The sequence below is a fragment of the Bemisia tabaci genome, chromosome 6 (assembly GCF_918797505.1).
Source record: "Bemisia tabaci chromosome 6, PGI_BMITA_v3".
Classification (NCBI taxonomy): domain Eukaryota; kingdom Metazoa; phylum Arthropoda; class Insecta; order Hemiptera; family Aleyrodidae; genus Bemisia; species Bemisia tabaci.
Genome location: NC_092798.1, coordinates 49,745,493 through 49,760,418, shown reverse-complemented (window position 1 = coordinate 49,760,418; position 14,926 = coordinate 49,745,493). Strand labels below are relative to the sequence as shown.

General features: G+C 39.7%; 1 protein-coding gene across 1 annotated transcript in view; it reads right to left on the bottom strand.

Annotated features, from left to right (window-relative positions):
• The window catches only part of LOC109034765 (protein turtle homolog A), a 539,517-nt gene that overhangs the window by 68,980 nt on the left and 455,611 nt on the right, over positions 1-14,926 (bottom strand). The window contains exon 8 of the mRNA XM_072301836.1: positions 2,748-2,901. Coding sequence (XP_072157937.1) covers positions 2,748-2,901 — 154 coding nt within the window. The remainder of the gene's footprint in view (positions 1-2,747; positions 2,902-14,926) is intronic.

Here is a 14,926-nt window from a genome sequence, read left to right as displayed (position 1 = left end):
ACTCTGAGAAAATTTCAAGAAATGATATTGAGTTGTTCTCCTTCAAAAAAATAAAATGGAGCGGATATTTTTAAGCGTCGCGGACGAGATACGTGGTCGGTTAGTTTCCCCGTCAATATGACGTTTTCTTTCAGTTCCGTGTCCAGTCACCCATCGGAGGGGCATCTTATAAGATATTATTAAAAAAAATACGTAAATTTGTTATATCTCCATCAGACCCTGTCAAAAATACGCGTTTTCTGTCAAGCCTCGCCTCTTTCCTCCCGCTTATCAAATAAAGCGCATTTCCCTCCAAAAATCTGGAACACACGAGGGGGGAAGACTGGCAGGAGTATCAGGCGGCTCTTGTTAAACAAACCAATTTCGTCCTAGCTGCCAAGCGAGGGCCTCAGGCTTGGGCGTAGGGGAAGGGGGGCGGAAAACATATGCGAGGGGGCTGAAACTAGAGCCGATGGAGTATCCAAAGATGAATAATAGTTAAAGCGAGCTTGACTGTACTACAAGCGGGGGTACGTTACCCTTAGCCGGGCTGGAGCAAAGAAAAATGAACATCTGGTCAGATCATTAATCTACGTTGGGAGGCCGGGAGAGAGCGGATGCCTTCGGGCAGCCCAGACGACGGCTCTCACCGTTCCTTTGCGACAGGGTCTGATGGAAAAGGCCGCATTGACTCGTTTTCCCGCTATCGGATCTGCCTCCCACCCCCTCCCCCAACGCAACCTAGACGATTATCAACGTGTTGGGAAGAACTTTCATGAAAAGATCCATGTAAATTTTGGACGAGACGAGGATGAAGGCATCACAAAACATGTTGTTACAACAAAAATTATTTATGCAAATTACGTTGAACAATCAGAAATTGTCGAATTCAATTTCTCAGGGATTATTTATATGATGATTGGTCAAATATTTATATTTGAATACATCTTGCAATTCGTAGCTGCAGTGTCAGGCTCAGTTTAGAGACAACGTATGTGTCGTTCGTTACCCTATGTGCGTAAGTGTATTTACCGATGAGCCAAAAATTGTGTCAAAATGAGAGCTAAACGCGCAAGACTTTCGGGATGACCCATCAGATGTTCTCTATTTCTAGAGAATATTTTTGAAGGGACGAAGAAATAAAAAACTAAAAAACAGCCGAAAGGATGGCTAGGCCTCTATTAAGCTTTCTTTGAAAAAGTGAACGGAGGAGCGTTTTTCATCGAGATCAGCAATCTGAGATACACGGTTTGGTAATCTCAGCACCAATAGCGAGTAAGTTTGGTTGACTTTTCTGACCTAATCCTAATGAAGAACTTTTTTTTCAAACCTAATCTACTAGTCTAGAAACCTATTTTTCCAAAATGGCGGCGTCCTGTGCAGCAAAAACAACTGAGCAACAAAAAAACGGTGAGGTGATGGCGATGAAAAAAAGTAAGAAAAGTGCACATATTTTTGTATATTTGTATTATAATTTATTAGAGTTGTTACATCGTAGATAAATTGTGTTGCAATAGTCAGTCGGCGATTTTTTTTTACCTAATCCAGGGTTTGGCTCATTTTCTTTATGATTTCGTTGAAAATTAGATACTCGATTTTGATTGGTCCTAACCCTAACGGTGATACAACAGTCATCTATCCAAAACATTAATCGAACCCAGTCGTTAAAATTCGCCTAGTAAGTATCATTTTTTCATCCGACGGGGTTATGACGTCATTTCTCGATATTCGTCAGTGACTTGACATCAGCGCGCGAAAGTTGAAAGCGCTCGTTTACATGCCGACATACTTGAGTTGGTAACAAGTTTTCCGATCCCCATATGGTTTTCTTTCGGCAACTTGGGGCCCTTTCCCTCTCTCGAGCGGAGATTTCGGTCGTCCATATGACAATGTGCCCTATCAAATCCGCCCTTTCAGCATTGGGCTAACCCGGAACTCGAGGGTCCTCGCATAAGTTATCGAACCAACCATCGAATGAACCAACCGTTGGGGTAGAAATGGAACTATTCAAACGAGCAGAAATGAAAACCGAATAAATAAATAATTCATAGATAAATATAACGAAGAGATATAATGAGAAATGGTTGGTTAAAAAGTATCGGCGACGTGGAGGGGAAGAGGGATTTTAAGATATCGGGGACTAACAGACAATACCACCTAAGTGACAATTTTGAAAAAAAATTAGTAAGTGAATTCGCCGCATTCTGCAGTATAAAATACGTGAGCTGGTGGATTTAGTTTTTTCCAATTCCGTAAGAGAGCGCTGCCATAACGCTGTAACGTATGAAAAAATTGCAAATCTAGCCTTAAAATTACAAAAAGGGCGAATTTTTTCTTCGTTCTGCAAAGTCGTCAGATAGGCAGTTTTGTTCGTTAACCATCGATATGCAAAGACGTTGTTTTTCAAGAGAAGGCGCAATTTGCAGGAAGTGACCCTAAATCCAGGATCCTTTGAAAACGAGAAAAATAGTAAAAAATAGTAAGGATTAAAGGTAATATAGATACATAGGACCATTCTCAGGTGCGATATGCGTAGGAGGTTGCAATCGATGGAATTTCATGGGGTAAGACCTCCTGGCCGGAAATTCACGAACATGATTTCCAGCTGTTATCATGGCAGAAAGAGAGATTAAACATCCTAAGACCCAGAGATTTCACAATTTGTATAGTGTATTGGTCCTGAGTCCATTTTTGCAGAACTTCTATCAGTCTGACGACATCTTCAAGCAACCTAAAACATAAAAAAAAGATGGAAATTTGAAACTTACATAGGACATTGAGTTTCACTGAGTCTTCGAGGGCCCCGCTTGGTGATGGGAGCTTAGGATTTACTGCGCGACAGATCAAATTCATATTGTCATCTTTAGAAGTTGGGACGAATCTCAATGTGCTCGCCATGACACCATCTCCGACTTTTGACATCTGAAACAGACAAAATATTCGTCTATGAGGTCATTGAAACACTCGCCAAAAAATGTGAGCAGTTTTCAAACGATTAATGATCTCCCCGTGGCCATTGCGCAGCTCGACGCACACACACTGTGACGAAACATAGGATTGCCCGGTCATGGACTTCCTCCGCAACTTCTTTCCGCTATATCCTTTGATCTTTATGAAATTTCAGGTCAGAATCATGCGTTCCCGAAGTATTTTCATCGCAGAATCCGATTTTGACCTTAGTTTGCCGATTTTCAAACGGAAATGCATGTTTTCGGGTGTTTTTATGAAGTATTGCTCAGGATTGTAGGAACCAAGGTGTTTTCGTAAATTTTCTCTCCAGTTTCTCTCAACTGTTTCACTCCCTTTTCCAAAATTTCAAGTTAAATTTCACATAATCTGAAGTATTTTTATCGTAGAATTCGATTTTGACCACAGTTCTATCGATACATCGACGCCAACATTACATCACATCAACATTAAGGAAGAAGTATCGGGTACAATAAAATTATGCTTTAATATATCTGATTATTGTGCAGTTATTTCAAAGTGGAATAATTAGAACGTATTGAAACAATAGGAAATTAAAGTAAATCGTCAGTTCATGAAAAAACTCTATACTTATTCAGTATACGGTTCGCTATTAGAACACAGTTGACAGAAACAATCGGTTGGAAGGCCTATGTAATCATCTTATTCGCTGTCGTCCGTTCCGCCATCGTCCATCGATTCCTCTACTTCCTCTACCTCTCTTCAGGAGGGTCCTCTTCGAAGTTGATGTCACTGCATGTCATTATTGCTATGATGAAGGACTAGAAGTGCAGTGGCCTCATGATTTTTAAGATTTTGCGATTAAGATTATTGCGTTTTTATTGTTGTTATCAACCATATACAAGTGTTTAATGTAAAACTGATTATTTGATGCATTTCCTCTTATCCCCTCGATTGTTTTGGATACCAGATTCAGGTGGCATAACAGTCATCAATAAATGGATTAGTAACAGTTAGGATAAAGTCCCCTCGTCGATCAATTTACCTCCAATCCTACGATGGGAAATCCGCATTGGCCAGTTACGCTGTACGTCGCGTCTTAAGCGGATGGAATGTAACCATATTTGCTGATGTTTAACACTACTATGCGTAGTCATTATTATGTTCACAATATTACTTAGATAAAACTGCTACGCCTTACTTCGCAGGGTCTAATAATAAGATTAAGCGCATTTAGCAACCTGCGATATTTGCTTTCGAGAGAGGCAAATACCTCTAAGCTGACACCGGGGGGAGGGGGGGGGGGTTATAATTAAGGTATCTTGGGCAGAGGAATGCTGGTCTTAAAACCATACAAAATATATGAACAATTGTACATTTTCCAATTTTTTAGGAGGGACGTCCCTACGTACGCTTTTGCAGGATGCCTTGTGCCGTCTGCAAATTTCAATAAATTTCGCGAATGTGCAGCTATCTGCAAGCAAATATGGCTGATTATCATTCTCAAAAGATTACTGGAGCACGCCATATGCTTACTTTTTCGGCGAAATGCGGCGAATTTTTTGAAAGCTTGCTTAAAGTTCAATTTTCATCTCTTTGAAGTAGGTAACTTTAGAGTTACGTGGCAGCCTTCAGATTTGACATAATATCAATTATAACCAGTGAAAAATGTTCCTTGGAGTCTCAACAATAAGTTCCAGGTATCAAAATTTACATGCAATAACGTCACAACAAAATATAAGGGTCGAAAAGATTTTGACGAAGTGTGACAATTTCAGGAACAGCGGAATCTGCCACATTTGAGGAGCTCTAGGAAAAAATTGGAGGAAAAAAATTGAAAATACATGCTAGATCCGTATAGTATGAACCCTTAGGAACATTTCATGCCCACTCCGGATCCAAAATTAGATACACCCCCATGTCCGACCTTTTACCCATTTCGTCACAGTGTGCGCCATGCCACGGGGCTCTGCGTTTTCAAAATACTGTCTTATGGGAAAAAACTGAGTCAAGAAAAATTGGACCGAGTTTAGCAGTAAGGAACTAAGCCACATCAGCTATTGCCAAATTTCACTGAGCAATTTATTTTTTTTTTACAAGAGAACGTTTGTGCGTATTCCTTTGAAAATTTTAAGGCCCTTGCTTCTCACTATGCAGAAAATTCACTGAAATTTGCACAAAAATCAGTACAACCGTTTTCATGTAAAAAAAAATTGAATCGCCCAGTTAAATTAGGCAATAGCTCATCTATCTTAGTTCCTCTCTGTTTAACGCGGTCTAATTTAACAGTTTGGGTCAATTTTACAACCTTGGAATAGAGTTACGTTCCTTCGTGAGAGAAATGAGAGGCTGGTAACGAGAAATTCTGCAGCGCAAGCATACAACTATTTCACTCGAGCGATGGTCGAGGGTATCATTTTGAATGAGGCGATTTGAAAAAAATTGTCCTTTAACCGTTCTCTAGTTGAGCCTTGGAATTAAGTTGCGCTCCTTCGGGGAAACGACGAACGAACATCTTGATTGTTTTGGTTCAGTTACACGATCAAATTGAGCCATCTAATTGGGCCTCTCATTGGTCGCATCCTCACCTCAGGTATTTTTCCACCAATCAGAGCTTCAGTTTGATGGCTCAATTTGATCGTGTAACTGAACCTTTTGAAAAATCCATGCAACGACCTCAAAACGTTTGTCTCAACTGCTCCCGCTGTAAAATTAATATCCTCGGGACGTAGAAGTAACAGCAGGAGTAGTGAAGACAAACTTTTTGAGGTCATCGCACAATAATTTAACAACTCAGATATTAATTAAACAACCAGAATGTTAATTTAACAACCAGGATGTTAATTAAACATCCAAATTTTTTTCGATGCGAACTTTCGAAACGAGCGATTCAATTACGGACGGCTCAAAATCATCGGGCTTGGGCTCCACCGCACAGTGGAGCGAGTCAATCGGAAAAATCGGAAGGTCGGAAAAATTTGGAAGACTTCAGACGCCTATAACTCCGTTCATAAAAACTTTGAGGTTCTAAAACTGGTTTCACTGGTTCCTCGTGAAATTGTCTTCTGGAGTCATACCTTAAAGTTTAAAATGTGACGAGATAAACATCAAAATTTGCAGTTTTGATACAAAATTTCATGTCCAACTTATTTGATCCACGCATTCCTCGGATCCTTCAGACGCCTATAACTCCGTTCATACAAAAACTTTGAGTTCTAAAATGGTTTCACTGGTACTCGTGAAATGTCTTCTGGATGCATCCTTTAGTTTAGATGTAACGAGATAAACATCAAATTTGCAGTTTATGGTCAAAATGTCATGTCCAATTTACTCGATCACTGTACACGGAGGTATTTAGGGTAAATCTAGCGCATTCTACTCGCTGCACACCGGGTTTCCGATCGGTCAATGTAAAAAAACAAAGTTCCTACCGCACAGTGGATCAAGTCAATCAGAGAGGTCGAGCATGAAATTTTTAACAAAAACTGCAAATTCTGAAGTGTAATTCGTCACATTTTAAATTTTAAGGTGTGTTCTTCAAAGAAAATTTTACGAGGAAACCAATGAAATCGCTTTTAATACCTAAAAGTTTTGTACAAACGGAGTTTTAAGCATTTAAAGTTTCCAAATTTTGTCCGACCTCTCCTATTGACTCGATCCACGGTGCACCGGAGGAAATTTAGGGTAAAGCTAGTGCATTCTCCTTGCTGCACACTTCGTCACATTTTAAACTTCAAGGGGTGTTTTTAGAAGAAAATTTCACGAGGAAACCAATGAAATCGCTTTAAATACCTAAAAGTTTTGTATGAACGGAGTTATAAGCTATTAAAGTTTCCAAATTTTGTCCGACCTCTCCTATTGACTCGATCCACAGTGCAGCGGAGGAAATTTGGGGTAAATCTAGAGCATCCTGCTCACTGCACACCGGGTCTCCGGTCGATCAGATCAATCAGAGAGGTTGAGCATGAAATTATAACTAAAAATGCAAATTCTGAGTGTAATGGCCTGTTGCAAACTTTTGCTAGAGCAAAAATAAGAGTTGTTTCTTATAGATAATGCCTCAAAAATCACGATGAGCGCATCGGCAAAGTCTGAAATGCACTTATAACTTCACAATCTGCGTAAGAAATTTGCGGTTTTTTGAGCTTCCCGCTTCAAAAACGATACTACGGCACAGGTGAACATTTTGTTAGAGGAGTCGCTCCATCGTCGGCAATATTCATCATGGCCGACGCTTGCGCAGTTCTGCGCGTAATTCGAGGAGAGTTCAAGGTCAATCAAGGCGGGCGAGAAAAATATGAACGTAAACACGCCGATTGTTACTTGGTCTAATCCTGTTCAGGTGTTATCTCGTACCATCACACGTGTTTTGGCGGATTGGCGTCGGCCATGATGAGTATTGCAGACGATGGAACGACTCCTCTAACAAAATGTTCACCTGTGCCGTAGTATCGTTTTTGAAGCGGGAAGCTCAAAAAACCGCAAATTTCTTACGCAGATTGTGAAGTTATGAGTGCATTTCAGAGTTTGCCGATGCGCTCATCGTGATTTTTGAGGCATTATCTATAAGAAACAACTCTTAGTTTTGCTCTAGCAAAAGTTTGCAACAGGCCCATTGTCACATTTTAAATTACAAGGAGTGTTTTTAGATAAAAATTTCACGAGGAAACCAATGAAATCACTTTAAATACCTAAAAGTTTTGTATGAACGGAGTTATAAGCTATTAAAGTTTCCAAATTTTGTCCGACCTCTCCTATTGACTCGATCCACAGTGCAGCGGAGGAAATTTAGGGTAAATCTAGCGCATTCTGCTCGCTGCACACCGGGTTTTCGGTCGGTCAATGCGAGAAATAAGAGAAAAAAAAGGAAAGTTCCCGCCGATTCTTTTTATCCATTCATTTACGGGAGCTCTCTAAAATTGAAACGCGGAGAGATAGGAGCGAGAGGACGATGAATGAATGGGCACTCGCGGCATGCATCCGCGAACTTTGGATTGGCTCCCGTTGATAATACGCACTCATGACGTGAATCCGGATAAGTAGCAGTTAATTTCATCCCCCTACGAGAATATGCCTCGGTGATTTGATCGCGACTCGAGGGTTATTTTCATTCAACTTTCTCACGTTTACGACCCAGCCTGACGCAACGCTCCTCTCAACTTTTAAACTAATCAAAAAAGTGCTGCGCGCCTGCCGGTTTTCATCCCTCAAGTCAAAATTGGGTTTCTATTTGGGAAGAGTGCGGAAATTTTGGTAACTGTGGAGGTTACACTGAAAAAAAAATGTCCCCAACAAAATACTGCAACATTTGGGTTATTAACTGAATTTATTGGGGTACTATCACAATTAATTGGAAATGCCCATATCATCCAATGACCCCTACCCCTTTTTATCTGTATAAAAAGGTATAATAATTCATTCTGAGCATTAGGTTGGCTGCTTTCTTTGCTGCCGTGCTAAGGAGGATCGCCGTATGAGCCTCCCGACGTTGCCAGATTTCCTCCGATGAAAACCGAAATTATTGTGAAATTTGTGAATATTTTTTTCAAAAATATTCAGAAAATGTAGTTCGCAGTTTAATCTGAAATATCTGAAATTTTCAAGGAGAAATATCAATGAATTTTGTCGAAAACGCATGTTTTATCGAGCGAGATTTGACAACTCTCGAATGTTATTCATACGGTATTTTTCCTTAGCGCGGCAGTTTGGCCCTAAGACTAAGAGCTTCATGACCTACACTCAAAAAACAATTTCTGGAGATATTGTTGAATTTTGACTGAAAGCGTCGTTTCTTGTCGAACACAGTTGATTTTTTTCGTTAGATTCGTACGGATTTAGCTTAAGGTTAGCTTTTTTGAGTTAAAAAAGCGTCGCTTTGTCATCGTTAAGTTCGAGTTAAAAAAAAAAAAAAAAAAAAAAAAAAAAAAAAAAAAAAAAAACGATAACATCGCAAACTTTCTTGAACTGAAGAAAATGACTCAAAGTGCAGATTTGACTAGAAGAAACCGACTTTTGTCGACGAGAAACGACGCTTTCGGTCGAAATAAAATCTTTAGTTGTAACTAGTAGTTTCCAAATCCGCAGGGGAGCGCTGTAATAAGGCTGTAATGTATCAAACAATTGCAAATCTGATCTTGAATTACAAAAATGGTGAAGTTTTCTCTTCGCCTTATAAAATTGTCAGTTTGAAGATAAGCGGCGCTGTTCCTCAGACATCGCATTGTAACTCATGATGCCTACACGACGTTTTGAAGGCGAAACTTAGGAGGATAACGGAGGTGAGTTCCATCGCCCCATGCGATTCCTGGGGAAAAAACAACCGTCAAACTGACAACATCCGAATCAAAGTTGCTTGCCGAGTCCGGAGACATTTTTACACCCTAAAAATTTTCAACAAAACGACGACGGCCGCAACACGACCTTTTGAAAAAGATCTTCTTCATATTAATTTACATTTTCGTAGACGGAAGTCTGCCGCATTTAAGGAAGTGGTAGAAAGGGGAGCTGAGGAATACAAATACTTAATCGAGTTACATTATTTTAAATAATTGACCCTCTTTCGGGACTTTTGTCTTCGCCGGAGTTAAAACAATGAAAGGTTTTAAAGAGGCCCTACGACCCTTTGTTTCGTTTTATAGACGCAAAAGTTTCTTTCGTCCGGGAGCGACTTCTGAAATTGTTTTCTCTAGTTATGGTTATCCAGTACTTACACATGAGCCTTTGACATTTTTAGTGAAATGTCATTGCAGTGAACATGATGAAACGGCACAAATTATGTAACTAAGTAAGATGGATACTACAATTACTACGCTTCAAAAAAAATAAAGAAAGGAAAAAGTAGGGCGTTTCAAGTCGTCAAATGTTCACTTTCAAATGATAAAAAAGAAAAAAAAATGGTACAAAATTGAACAGCGACCTGTAGTTACGATGAAAGGGAAGCAAAATATTTTTTGAGGGTTCATAGAATTTTCCAAATCCCCATTTTTTTGCGTTTTCTTTCGTTTTACCTAGGATTCCCAGAGGAAATGGAAAGGCAGAAATGAGCAATAAAATTATTTGAGTCTTTAGCAAAAGAAAACGAACACGATGAAAAAATGTTTAAAATTAAGCAACCTCTGCTTCACTTTAAAAAAGCGAACATCCGTGCAGTAATACAATGTACACAATAGTTTTTATTTAAAACTAACATTATTTGGTGATATAAAAAAAACTATTGTAGGAATTTAAAAAGATAAAGATGAGGATGCTCATTTTTTAAAAACACTGAAATCGCGGTCGTTTCCTTCCATTCAACACTCATTCTAAATGCTAATAACACAAGACGATAAAATTTTACAATTTTAAACGGTCTTAAGAGTTGGGCCAACTTTCTCTGTGTTTTTCACGAGTCTCCCCTGAAAAATTGAAAATACTTTGTAGTCTCGGTTTATATCGCTTTCTGGTCATCAAGAACCCGGCCCTCCCCCATTTTTTTTAAATAAGTAATTAGTCCAGTAGCACAGGATTTAACACTTGACGTAGCCTTTGACCTGTGTCAAAACCATCCAGAGCAAAGGTTCTAGACGGAGAGCCGTAGCGAAGATTATGACGAAGCCCGGAAGTGAAATACGGGGGGGATTCTATCACCTATACTGTCGTGCTAAGGAAGAAGGCCGTATGAACATTCGAGAGTTGCCAAATTGCATCGGATAAAACATGTATTTTTGAGAAAGATTATACGTATTCTTCCTTGAAATATGCAGACATTTTAGACAAAATTGCGAACAAAATTGTCCAAAAAAATTGAAGAAAAATATTCAATATTTCCTAGTAAATTAGGTTTCTATTGAAGGAAATATGGCAAAGTCTGAGGGCTCATGTGACGTTCTTCCTTAGCACGGCAGTATAAGCGCGCAAAAGTAATTACGGAGAATAAAGCCTCACTCAACTTCCGAAAGAACGAGGACTGTGGAGCCTGGAACAAAGGCCGGTGTTTTCCAAAGCGAGCGGCCAGCGCGAAAAAGGAGACCGTGTAAAAACGGATTAAGAGCCCGATTTTAATACCGTGAAAAGTTCATCGACAAAGGCGGATATTCTTAAACCCGTCAACGGGGTATTTACCGTGAGTTGTGTTCGTCCGCGAGAGCCAAAACAAACTCGGGTCTGAGCAGGAGACGAGGACGCAGAAGAAGGCAATGAAGGAATTATGGAAGCAAGAAAAGAGGAGAGAGAAGAAAGAGAGAGGAAAAAAGGAGGAAGGAAAAAGAGCTAGGGAAAAAGAGGAAAGAAGATAGAGGAAATGACGAAGAAAAGTTCATTATGCTTTTTTTGCCTCCTATTCTCTGTTGTCACTTTTCCTTCCTCTCCTTTAGTTTTTCCTCGTCTGTTTTCTTCTTCTTCTTCTTCTTCTTCTTCTTCTTTTTCAGCTTCCAATTATTATTTCTTAAGTATATGCTTCCTCATTTTCTCATTGGTATTATTGTCTCTCCTCTTCTTCCTCTAATTCCTTCTCTTAACACTATCCCTGTTTTGGTATTTTCCGTCTCTTCTTCTTTTTCTCTCCTCTTTTTCTGTCTTTTTTTCTTCCTCGTTCTTCCTATCCTTCCTTCTCTCCCTCTTTCCCTGCTTCTATCTCTGCAACTCACTTTCTTTCATATCTTCCTCTATTTCTCCCCCTTTCTTTCCCCCTTCTCCTGGTCTGTCCTTTCTTTTTGTGTTTTACCTGCTCCACCATAGCCTGTACTCACTTTTCAAGCGTCTCAAGTTTTCCCTCTCACTCAAACCCTTAAAAGTGTTCGTAAAAATCTCTACGTACATAAATTGAATTCAAAAATAAAAAGACTTTATAAAATCTGAACATGGAATTGTATCACACCTTAAATTTGTAAAATACTCAATAAGGGGGGGAAACTAATCTTTTTGAAAACGTGTGAATATGGAGCACTCCGGTTTCTTTCGAACCCTCGTAGAGTCCTCATTTTTACATTTTCGCGTAAATTCACATATCCGGGTGACGGGAGCCCGCGACTCGGGGAGAGGAGCCCGTCTAAATCCAGCGCACTGCAGCTCCAAGAACACAGCCTGCCGCGTGTGCTTCGAATTTAAATAAATTTAAATATTTCCAGAGAATTTCCCGGATAAAAACCCTTGTTACACACTCGAATTCTGAATTAATTTATACGGGACGTATGTTTGAGACTTGGAATCTTTTCCTCCGAGCCAAAGACCCCCTTAACGCGAATATATTCAGGGCTCAAGCCACCACAGGCGTCGTCTCTAGGGGTGGCGGGTGGAGGGGTGAGATCGTCTTGAAATAAACTGTATTTTTCCTTGTACAGGACGTCCCCGAATGAAACCCCTGTAAAATGTATGCCGTGCTTTTATCTCTCCCAACGGTGCTCCGAAATTTTCCGCCACCTTCTTCGGATAGACCACTAGACAGGGTGCGATTTTAAAGATTATGATATCGATGGCCAAGTTTGAAACCACGTATCTACGTTAGCGATGTTGGAGACTTTCTATCCTGCCATAATGTTTCCTCGGAAAACTAGTCTGTGTAATTTATTAAAAACCTCCTCGCCTGTTCTCCTCTGTTGGCAGAATATTCTGCAATAATTTCACGCTGTAAAGATATCTTGTTTTTTCTCGAAAAAGTAAAATAGGAGCGAAAATTTTGAAATTTAGATACGTGGGTTGCACTATAGCTATTAATACGTTTTCACATAAAAATTGTACGCAGAACACAATTTACAAAACGAGAACGACTGAAAGGAACTCGTAACCAAGATTTAAACGATTTTCGTTGCGAAACTTAAAAACTCCCTGGTTTTAGAAAATCAAAAATAATCTACTTGAGTTGAATCGCACACTAACAGTTACGGTAACCGACCTTTCGGTATTAAAAATATGACATTTTTCATCTCGGTGTATCGGCTCAGCTGTTGCACAATGTTCAAACGTCTAACAATACAAGGCGGGGAAGAACACTGCTCGATTGAGGAGATAAACAGAAACGCCTTCAACACACTGCGATAATCTCCATGTAAAATGTTGATACCACTATTCGTGCAGCACGACAGTCATTTTGCATAACCGGCTAATTGAAGGTGAATCTTCGGTTTACAATTGTCATTGCACAAGTTTGAATGAAAGCGCTACAAAAATTATTGGAAGTATATAACTCCTAATTCGAGATATTAATGTGTTCTGATGCATAAATTCGAACGTTCCGCTTAGGAAAAACCAAAATTTACTTCACCAATTATAAACTGAACGTTACTGAAACAGTCTCTGCAGGATGAAAATATGCCAACCTCAAGCTCGGCTCTTTAGGTCAGCTATTGTAATGGGGGGATAAAATAATCTAACTCACGTAACTCAAATGGTAGAGTGGACAGTATATTCGGAGAATACAAGAGCGCTATCACTAGATCGCTGCCTCGAAGATACGACCCTGCGCCGCGGGCCCCCCAGAGTATATATCTCGGTAGCATCCGGAAGAGCGATGACGTCTAAGGTGTCATTGCGATGACCATAATGCTCCAAGGTAGATACTCTGAGGTCGCCAAAATGCACGCGCGAGCTTGCGCTCGCGAAAGTGATGGCTGAAGGAGCTAGAAAGCATAATAGAATGCGGCCTTAGAAGCGTAAGTGATATGGCCTCATTCTATTACACTATTGCACACTTCTTACACTTTGAACAACACATAGTTGGAAAGGAACGCTGATTATTGAGAAGCCCGCCAAAACCGTTGTAATGTTTGATTTGATTCAAGAGGAGACTCTTGTTTTTTTGTGAGCAGGAAATTTAAATTCATCGTAACAAAACGTTCTTATCTCAATTAGGAGTTAATACCATTTGAAATTGTCGCGCAAATTGTGTTTTACGCGGGATTTTATTGAAGAGGAAACATGTCACAGAATCAGGCGTTAAAAAGTCTTTTAAACTCTTGGAGTGATCTCTGACTCGTATGATATAAGAACATCGTTTTCAAACTCATGAACATTCCCGTTTTCTCTAGGTCGGATTGGTAGAAATTGCACCAACAAGCACTTTCGTAATGCGAGAGGGGCTGGGAAAAAGTGAGATTGATTGCAGGCGCAAGGATACAACTATTTCACCTCGAGCGCCAGTCGGGCGGTATCATGAGCATTGAAGGCGGTTTGAAAATGTCTCATTCTTTGACCGCGCGTTCTTTGAGGGAAGGTCCAGTAGCATTCAACGTGGAAACCGTCGCTTGAACGAAGCTAATCTACAATAAGCGTAAACAATTAAAATACCATTTTGTGACTAGCAAAACTGACCCATCGAAGCTAATTTTTTACGCAAAAAATGGAGTCATGGGTTAGAATTTTCGAGCAAATGCCACAGAACATTTTCTTGAAACACGATAGAAATGGTCACACAAAGTAGAGTAGGACATATGGCTCCTACAGAATTCGAGGTAGGAGCTATGGCCTAACTTGGGCGTTACCAATTAATAATTGTGGTAGCACGCTAATGGGTTATGTTACTAACCTAAATGTTGCGGTATTACTACCCCAACTAGTGTTATGATACTATCACAATTAATTGGACCGCGTTAAACAGAAAGGAACCAAGCCACATCAGCTATTGCCAAATTTAATAGGAGAATTTGATTTTTTACGAGAGAACGTTTATGCGGATTCCTTTGAAAATTTTAAGGCGTTTGCTTTGCATAATGGAGAAAATTCATCGAAATTTGCACAAAAATCCGCATAACCGTTTTCATGTAAAAAATTAAATTGCCCGATTAAATTTGGCAATAGCTGATGTGGTTGGGTTCCTTTCTGTTTAACGCGGTCCAATTGGAACTGCTCATATCATCTGACAAAATGAGGTAGACGAACCACAATTTTAGGAGGTCACCTCTAACACTTTTTTCTATGTCCAAAGGGTAAATTTAAATGAATTTTTCGTGTTATTTGCACTCATAGATACTACTGAATCGACTGTTCTAAGCTGATGCGCGGTAGTCAATATATTTCTTGGATCAGTTGCGCTAGTCGCAAAAACGCG